This window comes from Geotrypetes seraphini, chromosome 2 (genome assembly GCF_902459505.1).
Source record: "Geotrypetes seraphini chromosome 2, aGeoSer1.1, whole genome shotgun sequence".
Taxonomy (NCBI): Eukaryota; Metazoa; Chordata; class Amphibia; order Gymnophiona; family Dermophiidae; genus Geotrypetes; species Geotrypetes seraphini.
The window spans coordinates 379,859,155-379,882,950 of record NC_047085.1 but is presented as its reverse complement, the minus strand read 5'-3'; the positions used below and the strand labels follow the sequence as shown (position 1 = coordinate 379,882,950).

General features: G+C 40.8%; 1 protein-coding gene across 2 annotated transcripts in view; it reads left to right on the top strand.

The window, feature by feature from the left end:
• The window catches only part of CTNNAL1 (catenin alpha like 1), a 520,895-nt gene that overhangs the window by 432,796 nt on the left and 64,303 nt on the right, over positions 1–23,796 (top strand). For both annotated transcript variants that reach the window (XM_033930656.1, XM_033930655.1), the window contains one exon: positions 4,585–4,735. In XM_033930656.1, the coding sequence (XP_033786547.1) occupies positions 4,585–4,735 (151 nt within the window). The remainder of the gene's footprint in view (positions 1–4,584; positions 4,736–23,796) is intronic.

Below are 23,796 nucleotides of genomic sequence, written 5' to 3'. Positions count from 1 at the left end.
CCTCCCCTGGAATGTAATCTCTGTAGTAAGAAGAAAAGTCCATCTCTATAGCAACCAGGTCAAAAGCCAAACCTTATCTGCCACATGTCTTTGGAGACCAGACTGAGCACACATTGAAACAATGGAACTTCATAAAACTAAGCTACAGCCTGGGTGTATCTGCTCTGGTCTTCAACAGAGCTTATATATTAATTCTAGTGACCTGAGAGAAGGCCTACTTCTGTTTTCAGTGACCTCAACACAAAACACATATTTAGGTCAATATATTATCCCATATTTTTTTTATCTGGTTTGTGTTCTGGCTTATCCAATTGTAATTTTATATAGCCAATTATAAACCCTTCTCCTCTGCCCTTGGATTAGGTCCTTATCTTATAAATCAAACCCTGACTAGTAAATCCAGAGCAATGGGAGGAAAATATAATGGCTATTTTATTTTTCATTCTTGCCCATTCCACCACATATCTGTCCATTTTTAATAGGCTGCCACGCCCAGATTCAAAAGGGCCTCATCACCAACCAGCTTTAACCAGGGTTGGCCACACTAGGGTCCATGCTCCTAGGGGCTTCCATGGGCATAAGGAGGAAAGCAAGGGGGCATTCCACCTTTCCTCTCCCCAATTTCTTAGCTGCTGCCCGTATTCTTCATCCAGAAGCCTCTCTTCTTCTGTTCCCCCCCTCTGTCCACCCACCCATATACACGCACGCACGCATGACTTGGCATCTCCCCCACTTCAATCCCTCATCTCCCTTAAAATTTGTCTTTCTCCATGTTTAGATTGTAATATAGTAAATGATGGAGATAAAGACCTGCATGGTCCATCCAGTTTGCCCAACAGCCACATTCGTTATCAAAACTTTATTGAACAAACAATTCAATGGTAATATTATGTTTTACTTGCCAGGTTCACTATATCAGAGGTTTTCAACCTAGTCCATGGGACACACGCAGCCAGTTGGATATATCCCCATTGGGAATACTCTTGACTGACTGGCTGGGTGTGGCTTGAGGACTGGTTTGAAAACCCCTGCACTATATGATATTTTCCTTCCCCTCTGAAATATACAAAATATTCATATGAGATATTCATATGATATGAGTGTGGTTGGAAATATGCATACTTGCTCCTGATCATCCTTATCATTTTCAGGGCTCAACCAGTTAAAAAATAAAAGTCTGCCTTGCATCAGCCCTACATCCCAGCTACTGGAGTTACTATCAAAACCCACTCCAGCCCATCTTAAACTGTCTTGCGATATATGGGACATAGACTGTAGAAGTCCATCCGGCATTGGCCTCACTTCCCCACTGCTGAAGCTGCCATTTAAGCACTAGTTCTGTGCTTCATAAATGAATATATGGGGAGCTGGTTTGGAGATAGCCTGAGAAAGAGCTGGTGTTGAACCAGAAGTAGGAAGCTGGCTTCTTGGAGACTGGCGCACTGGCACCTCCACCAAAGAGCAATAATTATTTCCACCCCCACCCCACCCCCAGTGCTTCTCAGGTACTGGTGATGCCAAGGTTCCAGTGCTCCCAGCACTGATGCTTATGCTTCTATGACTTCCCTCGCCACTCAGCATCGCAGTTTCTTAGTGCTAGAGAGGACAGCAGTGAACTTTTATTTGTCCTCAGTGTCAGGTTGGATGCTGACCAGTCCTCATGCCTGCTATCAGTACCCAATGTTGAGGAAAGTAGAGACCTCCGTAATGGTGGTGCACTCCCAATGTTAATGTTTCCAGTGCTGTCGGTTAGAGCTAAAATCTCAGCACCCTGAGGTTTTGGGTTCAAATCCCATGCTATTCCTTATGACCCTGGGAAAGTCATTTAATCCTCCCACTGCCCTAGGACAAATAGGGAAAATGCTTGAGTATCTGAATGTAAACCACAGGCTATAAGTGGTATATAAATGCTAAAATAAAATAAATATAGAATAAAGTGCTAATATTCTGTACTTAACTAGATAAGGTTACTGGACAAATTGGCCCATATAAAACACCATCTTATCTTTGTCCAGTTTCACTTATCTAGGAAAGAGCTTATATTAACCTTACCGGATAAGTGTCAGCTGGCTGCACAACGCCAGTTCCTGGACATGACCCAGTACTGAATATCCAGGCATAAAGCTGGTGATATCTAATAAAAAATTTTCACTTAATACATAAAACAAGGAGTCCTCCACAAGAAACACGGAGAATAAAGTTACATTCAAAACACACATGTGTCATGAATCATAACTCATGAAAAAGAAGTGGTGGATAAACCTCAGGCACCCAGGAAGTATCCATAGTAAACAGTATTATTGTAGCTGTACAAGATTGCTGCAATACAGATTGAAAATAATCATAGGTCAAAAAACCACCACACCACTCTCAAAAAAGTGTAAGTATCATATAGGCACTTCGTAATCAAAACGTGCAGTGAAACACTTATCTAAGTTGTATCCCAACAGGAATTCGTTTCACCAATAGCTTCTTCAGGGAATAACCAAATCAATAGGCCTTTTTTGTCCAGCGGCTCATGCTAATCTTCTAAAAAAAAAAAAAATGGCCTAATTGCATTAATAGTTGTTCTGATCGACCTGTATTAGCAAACCTACTGAATGTCCGTATCAAGCTGTCCGTTGTAACTTCCTGGGTAATTCACCCAACCTCTTGTAAAGTAATCCGACCTTGAACTGAATAGATAAAGGTGGAATAAAAAACCTGATTAATGTAACATAACATAAAGTGCCAAATAAACATAAAATGTAAACTAGCTGATTAATACCCTTGGTAAACATTCCTTAGTAGATATGCACATTTATACAATGGGGGTTATATGTCAATGTGCAAATAAAAAGATCTGAGGAGAAGGGTTTTGTTTAAATACAGAAGAGGACAGAAGAGAAACTGCCTGCATGCTGCTTATGTACAAGAAAGTCCAATTACCTTGTTCTAGTGCCTGGAACACTGACTCTTCCTCCTGCACGGATGTGCAAATCATTTGCATGCAAACTCCCCGACTCAATCGATCAGTGAGCCCTGACAATGGCCATTGTTTTGGCCATTCAGGGACTTCCTTAGGCTCCTCCATAAGGAAGTCCCTGATTGGCTCAGGTGTCTCAGGCCTCTCCCAAGGGAGGAGCCCGATGTACCTGAGCCAATTAGGGCCTTAGGCCCCTCCCCGTGCATATTTTTCAGTGCAGGGGGGAGTGTTCGGGGGCGGGGAATGAGGAGCCAATGACAGGAGGGACCGGGCATCCCTCCTGCCAAATTTTTCAGCGTGGTGGGGGGAGGGGTGTCGGTTGGGCAGGGAAGGAGGGGCCAATGACATTGATGGCAGGAGGGACTGGGCATCCCTGCTGCCATATTTTTCAGCATGGTGGAGGGAGCGTTGGGTGGCAGGAGGGAGCAGACATCCCTCCTGCCATTTGTGGGTCGCCGCGTGCCAGGGGGGCAGCGGCGGTGTTTTGACAGGACTGCCTGTTTTTTATTCATTTTTTATAATGGGGCAGATATTTTGCGGGTGTAATACATGCAAAATACCTGTGCCATAGAAAAAAAAATACAGACAGACCTGTCAAAAAACCAGCAGACCTGTCTGTAAGACAGTTACTGACAGGTCTACAGCAGTTGGGTTTTAGGATCGTAAAACCCGATGCAAAATTGCCAAGCAAATGTTAGTGAATCAATCGTTTGCCTATTTGCATCATTTGCATGGGTTGGATCAGATCAGAAAATACGCGGTGGGCTGTTTAGGGAATCGGGTAAGTAGCAGCGATCGTCGCTAAACCTGTGAAAACAGGTTTAGCAACAATCACTGACTTTAGTTCTATCTCTCTACTTACACTGCATTATGTTACTGTGGTGCTTATTTATCCATGAATGTGTTGACCCCTTTGGCACGATGACACCTTCCCCCTGATTTAGAGCTATTCAGCTGTAGCCTCCCAGTGGAGACCAAGGTGCTGAGGAGATTAGTAGACATGACTGTCATTTTATGCCAGGATGCATCTTCTGAATACTTAGAAATCATGAACTGTAAAACTGCTCATCTTCTCTCTAGGTACTTACATGATTCATTTTTTAAAGGATGTAAATGAATAAAATTATTATAAGTGGTGCTAGACTAGTTGTTGCCTAGTGGGAAAGTAGAGGCTTCATTAGACATGCTAGTATTTATTTTAAAAATGTATAAACCGCTTTAAATCAAAGCGGTGCACAAATAAACAATACATAAAAAATAGCATCCAACACACACAGCATAAAAATAATATCAACATGGCAGAATCATCTAGATGTCATTCCTACTAATTCTTACAAGGTTCATACATTAACATAAAGGGATTATATGATGTCAAATTATAATCATATAGGACTCTGAGGTTTTCATAACTCCCTTGAATTTTGCCAAACTGAACACACTACATGAATGCATCAACAAACAACTGTACTGTATACAGCTTTAATTTCACTAAAGTTTAGGTCTGATTCTCACCAAGAGTGATTCTAGTTAGTGGAAACATGTGTAGGCTATTATTTGATGATCAATGGAATTTGCTGATGTGTTGAAATATATTTTTTTAAATCATTTCCTACTTTCAGATAATTTCAGCAGCAGAAACATTGGCACTGCATCCTTCTAGTAAAATCGCTAAAGAAAACCTGGCTGTGTTCTGCGAGGCCTGGGAGTCTCAACTGAGTGACATGTCTGTTTTGCTACGAGAAGTCAATGATGTGTTTGAGGGGAGACGAGGTAAGAGAAGTTGCTTGTCAAAATCAAACTTTTCAAATCGTAAAATCCTTTTTTCTTTTTCCATGCAGATGTGTCTTATTTTATTTAAGGGGTAAAAACTATAACATTTCTTTTGTTTAGATTTTAAACTATATTTAGAGATGCACAACACTCACAGGGGACAGATTAAAATGGAATTTGTAATTTGAAGCTGAAGGTGGGAATTGGAGGGAGGACTCGAGAAGAAACGTTGGCATAATCAGATTAAAGTATCCAGTGCTCACAGAGAATGAGTGTACAAAGCACGTAGACAAAAACAGCGCCATCAGTGGATATGGTAGTGTACTAGAACTTGAAACATTAACAATTTTCTTACTAAACTGCGGTAGAGCTTTTTACCATGGGCCGGCGAGGTAAATGCTCCGACGCTTGTTCAATTCATTTGAGTGTCGGAGTATTTACCTCACTGGCCCGTGGTAAGAAGTAGAGAATGACATGGTGACAAAATTCATCACTGTTCCCGTCCCTGCGGATAACCGCGGGAAATAATCCCATGTCATTTTCTAGTGTCTACTTCAACCTCAATCCTTCTACACCAGCATTCTTCAAAGCAAAACTTGCAGGACAGTGGCTGTACTTATGTGAGCCAAGGATAATGAAGCCATTGTGACATCACTGATGTGATTGGTTCTTAGGCACTGGTGGAATGAGGCATTATGACATCACAATATCTGCTCTGGATACCAGAGACTGTCATTCTGTAGTGTCTATTTCAACCTCAATCCTTCTACACCAGCATTCTTCAAAGCAAAGCTTGCGGGTCAGTGGTTGTGCCCAATTTTACTCTGATTCTTCCCTCTCTCCTTAAAGAATGACATGAAGATGGTTTCCCGCGGTTATCCGCGGGGACGGGAACGGTGATGAATTTTGTCACCGTGTCATTCTCTAGTAAGAAGCTCTATTTCCATTTAAAAAAAGCCAGTGATAATCTCTAAATTAAAATATTGAAACCATTTTGGTCCTGAGTACGGATTGTCTTCTCTGTTCATGAATATTGTTGTAAAAGCTGAAAATTAGATACCAGAATAATCCAGTGATCCTTAGATGTAATTTATTTCAAAAATGGACAAAAAAAGGTGTCAAATTAAAGTATTTTCCTGCTTAGCGCCATATGTTTCCATCTAACCTTCAGTTGTACAATGGGTAGAAAGCAAATAAAATGTAAATTTTAATTATTTACAGTGAGGATTATGTTCATGTGAAAAAATCCCCTAAAGAGCTCTCTTCCTGTACTGTCTGACATGTCGACTTGCTCATTCCTCTGGAAAGACTGTGTTCCTTTATTCTGTACTGTTAGTTTGAATTCTCTCCACTTCATAACATAGTGAATGTAGCTATTTGATTTCTAAACTGCTGTCCTTTCTCTTGGATGGAATCTCTCTTCCGGCTCTGAACAATCTTTGGATTTTTTCTTTGGTTGGTAAGTTTTGTACAGCATTAAGAAAAGAACAATGACATGTTATGGAATATTCCTGTATGCTATGTGTGTCTTATTTTCTATTCACTTTCTATATAGTACAATGAGGGTAATGCAAAATTCAACTTTGAGACCTTTAGATAAAAAAACATATCCAAGTTTTTGTGCAATAACTTATTTATTGTAATATTCCTTTGTATTTCATAAATCAGCTCTTGGATATTTTTCTTGCAAAAATGTCCACTTGCCAATTTTCAAAGCTGACTTTGTAGAAGTCTTGCTAAGCCTCTTAGCTACATCCAAAGTTCGAGGGGGCATATTGAAGGTGGTTTATAGAGGAGCTTAACACTTAGATGTCTCGTGATCATTGAACATTTCTTAAGACGTCCAGGATGCAACTTAGACGTCCAGAGCTAGACCTGTTTTAAAAACGTCTAAGTGCCAAAAAAGAACCCAAACTGACCAGATGACCACTGGAGAGATTAAGTAATGATCCCCCCACACTCTCTCAGTGGTCACTTACCCCCATCCAACACACAAAGATCTGAATGAAACAGTACATACATGTCTCTAAAACTAAAGCACTTGGTATGGGAAAGCCTAGTAAAGCAGCACACAGGTGTCTTAAGTAGCCTGGTGGGTGGGCTAGTGAACCATAGAGAGAAGGACCCAGGCCCATAAGCCACTCTACATTTATGGTGAAAAATGTGAGGCCACCAAAACCCTACTATATTGCTATATAAGTGCCACATGCAGCCATAAGGGCTATTGGGGTGGTAGACAGATGGGTATAGTAGGTTTAAAGGGAGTTTGGGAGTGCTCACCATAAATTATAAGGGGTTATGGTGAGATGTCCATCTGGCTCCCTTTATGTGAAGATCACATCAGCGCCTTCTTAAAATGCCCCACTGCTCTGTTGGCATGTCTGTGAGGCCAGTCCATTACAATGCTGGCCTCTCCCATGTCTATATGGTCTGGATTTGGCCATTTTGAACTTGGACATTTTTGTGGTAGAAAATGGCAAAAAAAGGTTGGACATCCCGATGGCCAAGAAATCCAGATAGGTCATTTTCAAAAAATAATTTGGACATCCAGTGGTTTCAAAAATGGATGTTTCCCTGCCCTGAATTTTGGATGTCTTGTAGGAAATGTCCAAAGTTGGTCTTAGATACACTATCGAAAATGCCCCTCTGAGTACCTGATGTTTTTATTTTTTTATTTTTAATTTGCTGTACACCGCCTTAGGTGAATCTCTTCATAAAAGTAATTAATAAATCCCAATAAAAAAATAAAATAAATATGCTTTGTCATGTTATTCCATTTTAAAATGCTAGTTAAAATCTCTCTATATAAAATCGGATGTATGTATGTATGTTCCAGCATAACTCCAAAACGCATGGACAGATTTCAACAAAACTTGGTATACATATCACTTATTATCTGGGAACACTGTGGGGGTGGGAAGGGGGTGACATGTAAAGAATCATTGAAAAAGACAGATATTGCTTTAACCAATTGTGTGAAACTTGGGGGATGATGTCACACTGTGCTGTGCTGTCATTGCTGTAACAATGCCTCCAAGGAAACGTAATGTAATTGGCCAAGTGCAATCAAGGCTATATCTAGAGCTTCAGAGACAGTCCAGCAGCGTAAGGCCCGACTACAGGATATGAAAGAGAGAGCTGCTACATCTAGATCTTCAGAGACAGTACAGCAGCGTGAAACAAATTTTATTCCTTTTCCTGTCTAATGGAAGATTAGAATAAATAAATAACCGGGATAAATAAATACCTGGGCAATGCCGGACAATCCGCTAGTTCTTTATAAAATAAAAATCAAATTAGATTAAATAAGAAAATGGCTAGGCTTCTTGTACTCCATTTCAATCCAGGTTTGGCATGGTTATTCTTTTTCCCTGGAATTAATTAAGGTAATCTTTGATTTGACTCTTACTGCTCTACAATGCCTTGTAGAAGTCTTCACATCTCTGTATATTTTTCATATTATGCTGTCAAGAAAATACAGTTCACAATGCATTAAAGTTGGAGTTTGTGTTGCAGATCTACATGCTACACTTTCAATGTAAACAATTATAGAAATAGTCAAAAATAAGAAATTAAAAAGTCTTACACAAGTCTTCATACTTCATACCAATTAGTTCTGCTTCCATACATTTTCTAAAGGAGATCCCTAATAAGTCAGAGCTCACCTATGACAGGTCACAGTAACTGAGTTGCTTCAAATGCTCCTGGGAGAATCTTCGAGCTGTTTCTGCTGTATAAAGTGAATATGAAGCAAAGGTCTAAACATGCTGAACATGAAGCTGCTAACCCTCTTCCCCTTTGTGAAGCTGCATTAGGTTTTCTTAAAAGCAGGCCATGGCAGTAATAGGAATTCTATGAGCATCAGAGCTTTAACCACTGCGGATGGCTTCATAAAAGGAGAGGTAAAATTGTTATTCAGAGGTACAGATTAGAGGAGGCTTTAAGAAATTTTCATTGTAATTGAACACATCTTCAGAGATCATTCAACAGCAAAACATGCTGTGCATTGTGTCTGTATATTGCCACAACAAACCTGTTGAAAACAACATCTAGCCATATTTATATTTTGTCATTCTGTCTGCAAAACTGTGATAGTAAAATCTATAATCTCCCCCGGACATCTCTCTGAAAAAGTATTCAATAGTTTTATCACTTTTTACTGCCTGAGCTCCTGCAGCCAGTAGTGTGGTAGGACTTCTACTCCTTCCTGATTTCTCTTTTCTACACCATCAGTACAACCTGGATATTAAATTCCCCCCCCCTTGTTTTAAGACCTCCTTGAGCTCCACCTCTTACTGTATTCTTTCTGAACTTCAGCCCAACAAGGACATGTACTTCGTAGCCATAGAACTGTATCTGTGGTAGTTCTATTCTTCTTGTAGCTATCCAAATATATGTATGCAACCATGCTTACCATCAAACATTTACCGCATAAATGGATGGAGGGTATGGGAGAGTGAGTGGGTGAGTGTTGTGTTAAGGATTACTGAAAAATTTTGCATGCCATACATCCCGAAACAATATTTTATCACAAATTATTTAATCAAATATCTCTTCACATTGTCCATACACCCTTCTTCAAACGGGATTAATATATAGTGCTCAGAAAATGGCTACACTGTAGCTCTTTGTTCTGTTTCTTAATCAGAGACAAGTCAGCACCAATTTTAATCATCACACATGTCCACTGCATTGTTACAAGAGAAGGGAATAAAGTGTTCTTATACAATTCATAAATCTTCTCTGGAAATAATCACGATGCATTCCTTCTGGTGCTGTCAGAATTTCTTCAGTGCTTTCTCTTATATTGTGTGTTCACCACAATGCTATCGTGAATGCCCAAAACCCAACTAGGATCCTGGTTTTGCCAGAAATGGCTTCCTCAGGGGTAAACTAAACAGAAATAAAATCACCATCTTAAACTTCATTCTCTTGTGAAAAAAATCACTACTTTATAGCTCTTTAAAGTTCAACATACATATTTCATGGCTCATGCAGGGGGTTCTCTCCAGTTAATACTTTATAGCTCTTTAAAGTTCAACAATCTGAGTAGTAGTAGTAATCTAGATGTCACTATTGAGTTCCAACTGTTTGACCAGCTAGACCAGCTCAACCTGGCAGACCGACATCCAAGGCTACCATTTCAAGATGGATATGCATGGCCATCTCATCAGCATATATCGGCAAGTAGTCGCTGGTCTCCTTGAAGGCGCATTTGACAAGAAGTGTGGCTTCTTTGTTGGTGAAAGCTCAGGCAATTTCCTCTGAGGAGATTTGTAGGACAGCGACCTGATCTACATTGCATACGTTCTTCAAGTTCTACAGAGTGAATGTGGCAGCGCAGGAAGAAAACTTCTTTGGGTCCTTAGTGTTACGATCAGGTGCAGAGGTCCCACCTTAGATTTCTGGGACTGCTTTTGTATGTCCCTAGTGTCCAGAATGGCTCACCTATAGCACTATAAAAAGAATAGGTTCTTACCTTGCTAATATCTTTTCTAGTAGATAGATGTGTCATTCTGGAATCTTGTCTTGTCAGTTATTTCTCCACCTGCCTACTGTCTCAGTCGGACAATTCAAGTCAAAACTGAGATTGTGATGTAAATCGGACCTTAAGGGTATGTAGAATAATCTTTTGCTATAACACATTGGGGAATGTTTGAGTTCCATAAATGTTTCTGTATGGTTATTTTGATGTTTGGATTGTTCAATTACGATGTTCACCATATTTGTTATACTTCTTTCAGAGCAGAACAGAAATGTATTTAGGGGGTCTTTCCGTACCCCTCCTTATGTGTTTCTATATAAGGCTATCACCTGCTTTGGTACAAACTGAAGGGGCAGAAGAGCAGAGAAGGAGGAGGAGTTGAAAACCTGGAGTGGATTCCTTCTGCACCGCTCATGAGCATAGGGAGAATACTGTTCAGAATGGCACACCTAACTACTAGAAAATATATTAGCAAGGTAAAAACCTAATATCTTTTTTGTGCAGAACACATCGATTAAAATTATTTCCAATGCTAAAAAATTTGATCATGTCACCCCCCTTCTAACCAAAGCATACTGACTACCAGTTGAGCACAGAATCAGTTACAACATCTTATTACTAACATTTAAAACTCGCTCAAGTAACCAGCCAGAATTCATCAACAGGCTTCTCATTCCATATAGCCCTATCAAAACTCTACGCTCAGCCACACATAACCTGTGCTTTTCAACATATTTATAAACGACCAGGAAATTGGTATGACGAGTGAGGTGATAAAATTTGCGGATGACACAAAGTTATTCAGAGTAGTGAGGACACAGAAGGATTGCAAAGACCTACAATGAAACATAAATACGCTCGAGGAATGGGCTGCGAAATGGCAAATGAGGTAAATGTGGATAAGTGCAAGGTGATGCATGTCGGTAACAAAAATCTTATACACGAATACAGGATGTCTGATGCAGTATTCGGAGAGACCCCCCCCCCCCCCGGGAAAGAGACTTGGGAGTACATGTAGACAAGTCAATGAAGCTGTCTGTGCAATGTGCGGCAGCAGCAAAAAAGGTGAACAGAATGCTAGGAATGATTAAGAAGTAGATCACAAACAGATCGGAGAAGGTTATCATGCCGCTGTACTGGGTCATGGTGCACCCCCACTTTGAACACTGCATCCAACACTGGTCGCCGTACATGAAAAAGGGCACAGTACTACTCGAAAGGGTCTAGAGAAGAGCAACAAAAATGGTTAAGGAACTGGAGGAGTTGTCTTGTGAGAGGCTAGAGAAACTGGGTCTCATCTCCCTTGAAAAGAGGAGACTGAGAGGGGACATGATTGAAACATTCACGATAATGAAGGGAATAGACTTAGTAGAGAAAGAGAGATTGTTCACCCTCTCCAAGGTGGAGAGAATGAGAGGGTACTCTCTAAAGTTAAAAGGGGATAGAGTCTGTACAAGCGTAAGGAAGTTCTTCATCCAGAGAGTGGTAGAAATCTGGAACATTCTTTATAGGGCAAAGCACCCTCCAGGGATTCAAGACAAGGTTAGACAAGTTCCTGCTGAACCTGAATGTACGCAGGTAAGGCTAGACTCAATTAGGGCACTGGTTTTTGACCTAAGAGCTGCCGTGTGAGCGGACTGCTAGGCACGATGGATCACTGGTCTGACCCAGCAACGGCAATTCTTATGTTCTTATGTCCTTACTATTCCTTCTTTAAAACATATTAATACGTTGCATCTAATATCTTCTCTGTTACCGCACCCTCTCTCTGGAACTCCATACCAAACTACTTACGAGAAGAAGCATCCTTAAATCAATTCAAATCAAAACTAAATACATTTCTGTTCACCGATGCATTCGGTCTGTAACTGTCCTTTATAAGGAAAAAGGGTCTCTCTTTTACTATGGTCTTTCACTACCTCTTGTTTGTACCTTTTTTGTTTTCTTTCCTCTCATCATTGTAGTTCTACCTCACTTCCTTTTTGTCTGCATTTGTCTTGTTTTTCATCTGTTCCTTGAATTAATAATCCCTAGTGATGTCCCTCTTTACTAATTTTTTAACCTTGTTTTTAACTCCATATGTACTAATGTCTGATTAGCAAGGCTGTGGAGTCGGTAGATAAATCCTTCAACTCTGACTCCTCAGTTTCTGGTACTCACGACTCTAACTCCAGGTACCCAAAATTGTCTCCAACTCCTCAACTCTGACTCCAACTCTGACTCCACATCCCTGCTCAGCGCTGTGGAGTCAGTAAATATCCTTTGATTCCGACTCCTCAGTTTCTGGTACCCACAATTCCGACTCCAGGTACCCAAAATTGTCTCCGACTCCTTGATTCCAACTCCGACTCCACAGCCCTGCTGATTAGGCAGTATAAGAAATTTTTAAATAAACTTGAAACTTGGTTATACATTCAAAATGGTTTACATATATACTTATTTTGTACTTGGGACAATGGAGGATTAAGTGATTTACCCAGGATCAGAAAGAGCAGTTCTACTACTAAACTATTCCTCACCTGAAGGCTTGTAATGCTAGAATTTTAGCCCAGGTTGTAATCAAACTGGAAGTCTGAAGGAGCAAGAGGAAAGAAAATTTTGGGTGAGAAAACCCAACATGAATTGCCTTTCACAGTGTCTACATAGTTGTGAAGGACATCTCAAAGTGACAGGCAGTTCCAGTGCTAGTAGTTCATTTAATTAACCAGATCATACTATAATAGTTTGGCCTTTTTGCATTGCATTGTATATGTGGCAGCCTTATAATATTCCTCTGCAAGTCATAATGGTAAATGAATTGTCTGATTTCCAAGCTTAAAATTAGATTGGCAGATGAGCAATTATAAGGCCAATAAAAACCTTTTAAAAATAATCCCTAGAGAGTTATCACAACGCAAATAGGTAGATGATGGAGAGATTACTAATCTGAGAAAAATAACAGGAAATTTTGGTTAAACGTGTACCTGTGGCCTCACTGTTCCTTCCCAGTTAGAAATTAGAGAGAAATCACATTGGTTTGGGGGATCAGATATCCTAGTGAAATTCAGACTTTAAGAAGTTGGTATTGTCTTTTAATTTTGGACCTCCATATGAGAATACAGGTGTCCAAATAGACTATATGGAAATTCTTTGTAGTTTCTCAGCCTTTCTGATAAGGAAACATCACCTTTGTTTAATTTGTGTGTTTGTCAAGCACTGCATGCTAGGATGTGCATTCTCTTGATACAACATGGGAAATGTCAATGACCTTTCCAGTGTCATTTCTTGTCATTTTTACCATGAAACAGGAAAAAAAAAAATCAATTGTAGTTTTTCATCCAATGTTGTAAATGGTGTGCCCTGTGTGTACTATTTATGACCTTGCTCCCAAAACAAAAATACTTAAAACCAAAAAAACAAAACAAGAATTTCCATAAACTGCAAAGAAAACTAAACAAAAATGTGCATACATCATATAATATACAATGATGAGGGAGGAGTGGCCTAGTGGTTAGAGCTGCTGCCTCAGATTGCAGGTTAGATACTGTGACAAACCCAGCACCAGCACTAGTCCAGTCCCTGATAGGATCGGATGCAGAAGAGCAGACCAGATCGATTCTGGCACTCACCTTGAGGCTGACCTCCCTTGCCCCCATAACCAAAGAGATAGTGAACTGGAACAGAGGCAGGCAGATTGGCAACAACAGCCTCCTGTCTTTAGAGCAGCTAGAGAAGCCACGAGGAAGGTAGCTGCAGTAGAAAAACCTAGGCAGAGAAAAACTGCTGTAGAGCCAAAACCCATCCCCCGCTACAGGCTGAAGGGGATTGGCTCTGATCTGTTTAAAAGCAGGCTGAGTCAAGCAGGAGGAGGAGGAGCGAGTGACCAGGGCGAGTCACTCCCACAGCTCAAGGCAGGTGAAGAGCTGTGGAACAGAGGAGGAGAGGAAAACGTGCTGGATTATCCCATGCAGGATTTGGAGGAAATCCTGCCTACTTCAAACTACCAGGTTCTAGATCGTGTGGATGGCATGGAGATAGAACTGGCTGGCCCTATGTTAGAAAGCCAGACGGAAGGTATGGAAGTTGCATGAAAGAATGCAGCAACTGAGAAACCATTAGTGGTTTGTGTTTCTTTCTTTCTTTTGCTGATGTCTGGTTTGTTTCTGCTGTGCAAACTATGCCTGCAGAAGTTAAGATATGTTTGAACTTTATAAGTATTTTGAGAGTAAGAATAATACTTGCTCCAAACTAAGAAATGGATTTAAAAGCCAGTTTGTGAACCAGAAGCTCAAGCTGAAATATTTAAGTTGTGGTTTTTGGAACTTTAGAAATCCTGCTCTGACTCCCGTTCTAAAAGCTAATTAGATTATCTGTCTCAGCTGTGTGATTTTGCCTGCATGTGGGAGCTGAGAGAAAAGCTGAACTGTTACCAGAGTTTGCTGTGGCTATGTTTGCCTAAGGAGTTTTGATTTATTTTGAATTTGCAGTAAAGCTTTATTTTTGCAAATCTACTATTTTTGTTGAATGACCTGCAAAAGTGATGTTCGGTTCCTGTTGCATACTTTTGACCTGTGGGTCAGAATAAACAACTTATTCTTTCCTAAAGAACTTGTGTTGGCTGGTGATATGGTGAAACCTTGTTACTTACCTTGCATCTCTTAGGCCCAGGCAATTGCCTAGGGCCACCTGAAAAAGTCCTGAAGGTACCCCTGGTTGTAGGGGACACGCCAGAATCCCTGTGTTTGTCACCCGGCAGCCCTACACTACGGAGGGTTGGTGACAATACTAATGCCACTCCTTGTGACCCTGGACAAGTCACTTTACCCTCCATTGTCCCAGGTACCATAGTGAGATTGTGAACCTGCTGGTACAGATAGGGAAAATGTTTAGAGCAGGCTGCCCAAGTCCGGTCCTTGAGATCTACTGGCAGGCCAGGTTTTCAGGATATCCACAATGAACATGCATGAGAGACATTTGCATACCAAGAAGGCAGTGCAGGCAAATCTTTTTCATGCATATTCATTGTGGATATCCTGAAAACCTGGCCTGCCAGTAGATTTCGAGGACCGGACTTGGGCAGCCCTGGCGTAGAGTATATGACAAAGAAAATGTATAAACTGCTTTGACCTCGATTGATAAGGTGATAAATCAGATGAAATAAACTATAAAATATGATGATGATGAAGCCTATAATTTACCACAGCATACAACTTAACAGTGAGGTTGTGCTATTGAAATCAAATGATTCAAGACAAATGCTAGAAGAAACATCTTATCTCTAGTGTCGACTATGATTTACAATGCTCTGAGAAATAGAATTTAAGATTCTCTGCATATTGTATAAAGCTGTTCATCTGGAGTCCCTGGCTTGTGTGTATGTGTAATAAAATTCAGCTTTACTCTACTCCTTGTTTATTATGATTGTCACAATATGCGTTGTTACAGACACTATGGTGTTCAAGGTTGGTGACTACAGTAAGGAGGGTTGTCTCATATTTCCCTTAGATTTATAGCTGTCAGGTTTTTTTTTAATCATTTTGTAAAACATGTAAAGTTTTTAATAAAGTTCATGTTTTTAAATTTTATATTGTTCTGTTTATGTGTTTTTATACTTTTAGTCTGCTCTGTACGTTGCCAAGTAACTGAAAGGAACTTGCCGTGAATAAACTTTATAGATAATAAAATTTCAGATTGTCAGAGGAGACCCCTGTCATATGATCTGGTAACCTTAGGTTCCTCTCCACTTCAGATTCTATGTGTGGTAGATGAGGTAAGCTTGTACCCATGAGCTTCATATTTGTGAGGACAAAAAAGAGGACACATGACCTGGGTCCCACCCTTAATCTGCCCATGGCCCCACCCTGCCCCTGCCTCCCACCAGTCCTACCCCTGCCCCACCACCTCCAACTTTCACCCATTTCCTTAGTCTCCTTTCCCATTCTCTGTACCTTTTTAGTCCTCATCACCAATCAGTCCCAGCTCCATCCCTATCTCTTCTTCCTTTCCTTACCTCCAAGGCCATTCTTCTATCCCTGTCCCAATATTCTGTCCACATCCAGCTTCTCTTCCTTCTTTACCCTTTCACATGTACGTCTTCCCCAGGACCAATATCTGTGTCCTCTTTCCCCTGCCCCCTCCTCATGGTATTGCATCTCTTTCCCCCCTTCCTCGATCTACCATATTTCTCAAACTCTACCCCTACCCAGCATCTGCGTCTCTCTCCCTCTTTACCCTCTATTCCCCAAAAGCTCACCTGTGGTAGCATCTCTCCCTTCTCCCTAGCTATGGATACTTCTCTCTCTCTCCTTCCACCGCCCCCCCCCCCCCAACAAGTGTTCTCCGTCTATCTCTCTCTTTCTGCTTCCACCCCTCTGCTCTGTCTCTCCTTCCACCTCCCTTGGCTCCTTGCTGTCTTTTTCTTCAAAATAGAAGAGCATGTCCTTCAAGACAAACCAGTGCTTTTGATAGACGGTGTGGCAGTCTTTCTTCTCACACAAGAACCCACATTGTCTGTTGGTGAGTCACAGGTGGCATAGTAGGATACATTCCATTCATTCAGCTTCTCTGGACGTTGCCCGCATGACCCCTGAGCTGAAAGTCAGCATTGCAATCTCCCTGTAGTCCAGTTAAGGGTGATTCTCTGTCTCTCCCTCCTTCCAACTCCCCCATCCCCCCACGCAGGATCCACATGACCTCTCTCCAGCCCCCTACCCCTCTCCTTACTCCTCCACATGGCCTACCTCCTCCCTGGCTGCTGCATTGAATCTTCGGGCAGGTGGTAGCAGCAACAATGAGGTGAGTCTGCTGCCTTCGGCCTGCCCTGGAAGCTTGTAGTGACTCCCTATTCCCACATAGGATGGACCTGCAGAGAGGCGACTTCTAGTGTATTCTGTTTGCAGCAGACTCATCTCATTGCCACTGCTGCTGGCTGCCTAAAGATTCAATGCAGTGGTGGGGGAGGAGGTAGGTGGGGGAGTCAGGAGAGCAGGCTAAATGCAGACAGACTCCTACTTTTGAAAAAAAAACAACAGAAAAACGTACAGGCACCTGGACAGTCCTTTCAAAAAAGGACATGTCCAGGTTTTTCATATACACATTGTATTATAATTGTAAGGTTTTCAAATTATTATTGTTAAGGCTTGTTTTAGAAAGGGATAATACAGTAGACTCTAAGCTATCTGGCACCCATGGGGATTGGTAGATGCCAAATAACTCTGGTTGCTTGAGAGTTACTGTAAAAATAGTTTTGTCTCCCTTCCCACCGCACTCTATCATTCTCCCACCCCTTTTTGTAGGTCCAGCATCAATTCTTCCTTTCTTTGTGGGTCACTTTCTCTCCCTCCTTCTCCCTCACTTTTCTGCCCCCACTCCCTCCCGCCTTCCCTTACCCAAAGCAGCAGAACCTATCCTGACAACCACCCCTCCCACCCTCCCTTACCTGAAGCAATAGAGGCAGCAGGCGACAGAGGAAATGCCAGTAAACAGGCAGCTTCTGACCAGCTCAAACAGGGCCTTTCCTCTGCTGCTGATGCCTTTGGGACTATAGGGAGGGAGGGAGAGGGGTGTTGGGTCAGGAGCATCAATTAAATCATATAATCTATTTTCTTTATTATTATAGTATCATGACCACGGCTAAACGTCCAACTTAACTCATAGTCACTGTTGGTATCAAACTTTCAATACCTTATGGATCTTCATTACAATTATTTGTATGGACCTTCAGAAAGCAATCAGACCAACACAACTTGTAATCTTCGTCGGTCCAGCCTTTATTAGTACTTTAATATAATTTTTTATGTGTATTTCTCTTTAAATCTATAATAAAATATAGTTGAAGGAACCTCACTTAACTTATAATGAATTTGTCCTATCTTCACCTCTCCCCAATGTCAGGAGCATGACATTGGACATTGTCTGAGAAAGCGCAGGAGACAATTTTTTATTTTTGGTTGCTGACAATTTTTTTTAATGTTTGGTTCAGAGGGCTGGTTAACTGAGATTCTACGTAAAAGGACATTTTAAAAAACAAAGTACATTAAAGTACATCTGAGGAGTCCCTTCACTATCAAAAATCACTTCAGATTCAGTGAAAAAAATCTTTAACAATGTTATAACAGCTGGTTAGGGAATTTGCTGGGCCCTGGACAGTAACATCTAAGCCTTTATTAGTTTAAGTGGTTTAAAGCAGGAGCCCAGCAACTTTTTTTTTTTAGGTATTTATATACTGCCTATCAAAGTTATCTAAGCGGTTTACAATCAGGTACTCAAGCATTTTCCCTTGTTTTAAGAGTAACAAGAGGCAGCTAATGAAGTACATACTTGTTTCTTCCTGCTGCAAGCCTGAAAATTTTAACAGTTGTAATGCAAATGTGGTCCCATGTCATCACTAAGAGTTAGACTTACATTTCACAGAGGGCAGCAGTTAATTTATTTTTGTTTCTGGTATTGATAATCTCAGGTGATTACTTGTATCAGTATGTCCTTTAAAACTCCTAATTTATATAAGACAAAATACATTGGTATCAGATGATAGTCTGAGGCTCCTTTAGGAATGAGTCTAAATCAGGGTTGGCAAGCGTTTGTCCTAGAGAGCCACAATCCAGACTGGTTTTCAGGGTTTCCCCAATGAATTTGCAAGAGGTCTATTTATATGCACTGGTTCCATTGTATACAAATAGATCTCATGCATATTCATTTGGGAAATCCTGAAACCCTAACCTAGCAAGGGATGAGGTCGGACACCCCTGGTCTAAATATTTCTCTTCAGCAATTAAATGTACAGGTTACTTTTTGTGAGTGGAACCATGATAAATTTCTATGGATAGCCTTTAACTATGTGTTTTCTGTCTAAGGCAAATATTTAATGCTCACAGTAACAGCATTTTGATTTATTTGTTAAACGCATATCTCATCTTAATTATTTAAAAGCACCCTAACTAAGAAACAATAGAAAAATATAAAATACATTATTACTAAAATGGGAGAAAGGAAAAGTATGATTTTGATGCAAATAGCTCATTAAAGAGAATAACCTGTTGAATTTTACATTTGGAAAGAACTATTCTTTTTGAAGAAGATTGCTCTTCAAATTGGAGCAGTTTACAGACTGAAGGGTTCAATCTGCTGCAGGATGAAAAAACTGGAACTAATTTTTCTATCTGTGTCACTTGAGCATTTGAAACAAAAAAATTCCTAAAGGAGAATTATATTACATGAGTTTTTATTTAATTTTCTATACCATTCTCCCAGGGGAAGCTCAGAATGGTTTACATTAATTTATTCAGGTACTCAAAGTATTTTTTCTTGTCTGTCCTGGCAAGTTCACAATCTATCTAATGTACCTGGGGCAATGGAGGGATTAAGTGATTTGCCCATGGTCACAAGGAACAGCGTGGGTTTGAACCCACAATCTCACAGTGCTGAGGTTGTAGCTTTAGCCACTGCACCACACTCTGGATCACTAATGTGCCCCAAATGGAGTTCAATGTGATTTACAATTTAGAAGAGCCTGGCCTTGTCCAGGATGTACTGTGTATATTATTTCAATAGGTTTCATGACATAGAAATCTTGGTTTGTGTTCATGTAGGTGTATGATTATTGTATATGATTTGGAGAAAAGATTGGCCATATCTGATGTTGTAATCTTGACTATACGAGTTCTGGTATGAGTGTCACTTTCCTGGTTTGTAGGGTGATGTGTATGTAGATAACTTGATCATCTATCAAGATGGGAGAGGTGGTTTGTGTCTTGTTTGGTTTCTGTTGGTTATAGCCTGTTTTTTTTGGTGGGTGGATGGAGGGGGAAAGAATAAGATATTTTCCAAATAGATAGGTTTTTAGGCCCTTATGAAAGTTTTGATAAGAGGGGGTGTTCATTATTGTGCTCATAAAGGATTCCACCATTTTGCTCCAACTAATAGCCAATCTGTCGATCAAATCAGGAAGGATTCCGGAAGACTGGAAAGTGGCGAATGTTACGCTGATTTTTAAGAATGGTTTGAGGGGAGATCCGGGAAACTACAGACTGGTGAGTCTGACTTTGGTACTGAGAAAGATAGTAGAGGCGCTGATAAAGGATCGCATCATTAATCACCTTGACAACACAATCTGATGAGGACCAGCCAGCACGGCTTCATCAAAGGAAGATCTTGCTTGATGAATTTACTGCACTTCTTTGAGGAAGTAAACAGGCAGATAGACATGGGTGACCTGGTCGACATTGTATGTCTGGATTTTCAGAAGGCGTTCAACAAGGTCTTACACGAACGACTACTTTGAAAAATTGTGAGCCATGGAATCGAGGGTGAAATACTCATGTGGATTAAAAACTGGTTGGCAACAGAGAGTTGGGGTAAATGGATAATACTCGGACTGGAGAAGCGTCATAAATGGAGTGCCACAGGGTTCAGTACTTAGGCCCGTGCTCTTCAACATATTTATAAAAGACCTGGAAATTGGTACGACGAGCAAGTTTATTAAATTTGCAGATGATACAAAGTTATTCAGAGTAGTGAAGGCACAGAATTGCAAAGACCTGCAGCGTGACATAAATACGCTTGAGAAATAGGCCGCGACATGGCAAATGAGGTTCAACATGGATAAGTGTAAGGTGATGCATGTCGGTAACAAAAATCATATACATGAATACAGGATGTCCGGTGCAGTATTCGGAGAGACACCCCAGGAAAGAGATTTGGTAGTACTGGTAGATAAATCAATGAAGCCGTCCACGCAGCGAAAAAGGTGAACAGAATGCTAGGAATGATTAAGAAGGGGATCACAAACAGATCAGAGAAGGTTATAATGCCATTGTAGTGGACCATGGTACGCCCCCACCTGAAATACTGCGTCCAGCACTGGTCACCGTACATGAAGGACATAGTAACACTCGAAAGGGTCCAGAGAAGAGCGACTAAAATGGTTAAGGGGCTGGAGGAGTTGCCGTACAGTGAGAGAGTAGAAAAACTAGGCCTCTTCTCCCTTGAAAAGAGGAGACTGAGAGGGAACATGATCAGAACATTCAAGATAATGAAGGGAATAGACTTAGTAGATAAAGACAGGTAGTTCACCCTCTCCAAGGGCACTCTCTAAAGTTAAAAGGGGTTAGATTCCGAACAAACGTAAAGAAGTTCATCTTTACCCAGAGAGTGGTAGAAATCTGGAACGCTCTTCTGGAGGCTGTTATAGGGGAAAGCACCCTCCAGGGATTCAGAACGTACACAGGTAAGGCTAGACTCAATTAGGGCACTGGTCTTTGACCTAAGGGCCACTGTGGGAGCGGACTGCTGGGCACGATGGACCACTGGTCTGACCCAGCAGCGGCAATTCTTCTATTCTTATGTTCTTAAGGTTCTAGAGTGAACAGTTACTTAATAGAGAATACAAGAATCTCCTTAAGTAATAACATCTGAGCACCACTACTGCTATCTATTCAGTTGTGTCCAACCCTTGGATACTCTGTAGGATAGTCCTTGCCATGCTTCCCTACTTTCCAAGGCTTCTTTCAATTGCTTGATGTTTATTCCTATGTCATTCTTGATGGTATCCAGCCAACTGGCCTTTGGTCTCCCCTGCTTCCTTTTACCGCTGACCATTTCAAGTAGCACACAAACACAAAAAATATATGATTTAGAAAAAGAGAAAAGATCAGTAACTAATTGGCAGCTGCCACTGCTTAAATTTTATTTATTTATTTATATATTAACTGTTTTTCATGAAGAGATTCACCCAAAGTGGTTTACATGTACAGTGTTTTTAAGTAGAAAAATAGAAACATTATGGTAGATAAAGGCCAAATGGCCCATCTAGTCTCCCCATCTGCAGTAACCATTATCTCTTTCTTTCTCCAAGAGATTTCACGTGCCTATCCCAGGCCCTTATGAATTCAGACAGTCTCTGTCTCCACCACATCTTCTGGGACTCTGTTCCATGCATCTATCACTCTTTCTGTAAAAAAGTATTTCCTTAGATTATTCCAGAGCCTATCACCTCTTAACTTCATCCTATGCCCTGTCATTGCAGAGTTTCCTTTCAAATTAAAGAGACTCGACTCATGCCCATTTACATTACATAGGTATTTAACTTCTCTATCATATCTCCCCTCTCCCGCCTTTCCTCCAAAGTATACAGATTGAGATCTTTAAGTCTGTCCCCATATGCCTTATGATGAAGATCACAACCATTTTAGTAGCCTTCCTTTGGACCAAATCCATCCTTTTTTTATCTTTTTGAAGCTGCGGCCTCCAGTATTGTACACAATATTTTAAATGAGGTCTCACCAAAGTCTTATGCAGGGGCATCAATACCTCCCATCAATACCTCCTCTTTCCTACTGGCCATACTTCTCCCTATGCAACCTAGCATCCTTCTAGCTTTCGCCGTCGCCTTTTCAACCTGTTTGGCCACCTTAAGATCATCACATACAATCACACCCAAGTCCCGCTCTTCTGTCGTGCATATAAGTTCTTCACCCCCTGAACTGTATCGTTTCCTCGGGACCAATGCATGACCTTGGAACGCTTCTGCGTCTCTCTATGGATAATTCTCTAGAGACCAGTTTCTGCAGCTTTTTACTGTGAGATCCTACAAATGATCAGTGTGACTATCCATTGGGGGCAGGAAGGTTCAAAAGATTTGTCAAATATAGTATTAGCAGTGTATTTGTTCTGTGCCTTAAGGGACAGTTTAAGGGTTTGTTGAAATATAAAGTACATTACATTTGCCAGGTAATAGTGTTTTTGCAGGCCTGGATGTTGCTATCAATTAGATTGACTTCCATTTCTTTTATTCTAGCTGATCTTTGGTAAAGCCTTAATGAGAATTGCTGACACTGCAGTGACTATCAGTTGTGTATAGCAGAGGTTCTCAATCCAGTCCTCAGAACATTAAAGAGGAAAATGCATAAAGGCTGGTAGTAGAGCCGCATGCGGGTGTCTGAACACATGGCTTCTACTGCAAGCATAATAGCACAGAATGCAGCAAGCTAATCATATGCAAACTTTGTGTGTGTGTGTGTGTCAAAGCTTCAGCAAAAATAAAGAGGGAGTATGCTGGACACGTGCACAAGGTTTCACATTAAGCTTTGCTTCTGGCGCACATGTCTGAACTAAAACTGAAAGAGTCAATACACATCGGCATCTGTTCTTCAGCGGCTAAATACGAGCCTTTTAAAAAATTGCCTGCATTTGAAATTTTTGAGAGGCTCATATTTAGGCGCAGAAGAACAGGCACCAATACATGCTTTTAGTTTCTTTTGTTTCAGACACATGCACATTTTGTCACTCACTATCTGTCTTTAAATAATAATAATAATAATTTTATTTTTGTATACCGCAAGTACCACAAGCAGTTCAGAGCGGTTTACAGAGGAAGAGACTGTGCATAGCCAGTGATGTTACAGAGAGTAGTTTTGAGTTATATTGGTGTCGGGTGCAACAAGTATCTCAGAGGAGATGTTACAGAGAATGTTACAAGGAATAGATTCAAATTAAATTGGTGTCAGGGATGCAATAAGTAGTTCTGAGGTACAACAAAGTCGGAAGGAGTCAGAGAAATTTATCAAAGAGAGGTTTGTAGGATGAAAGGCGAGCAAACGGA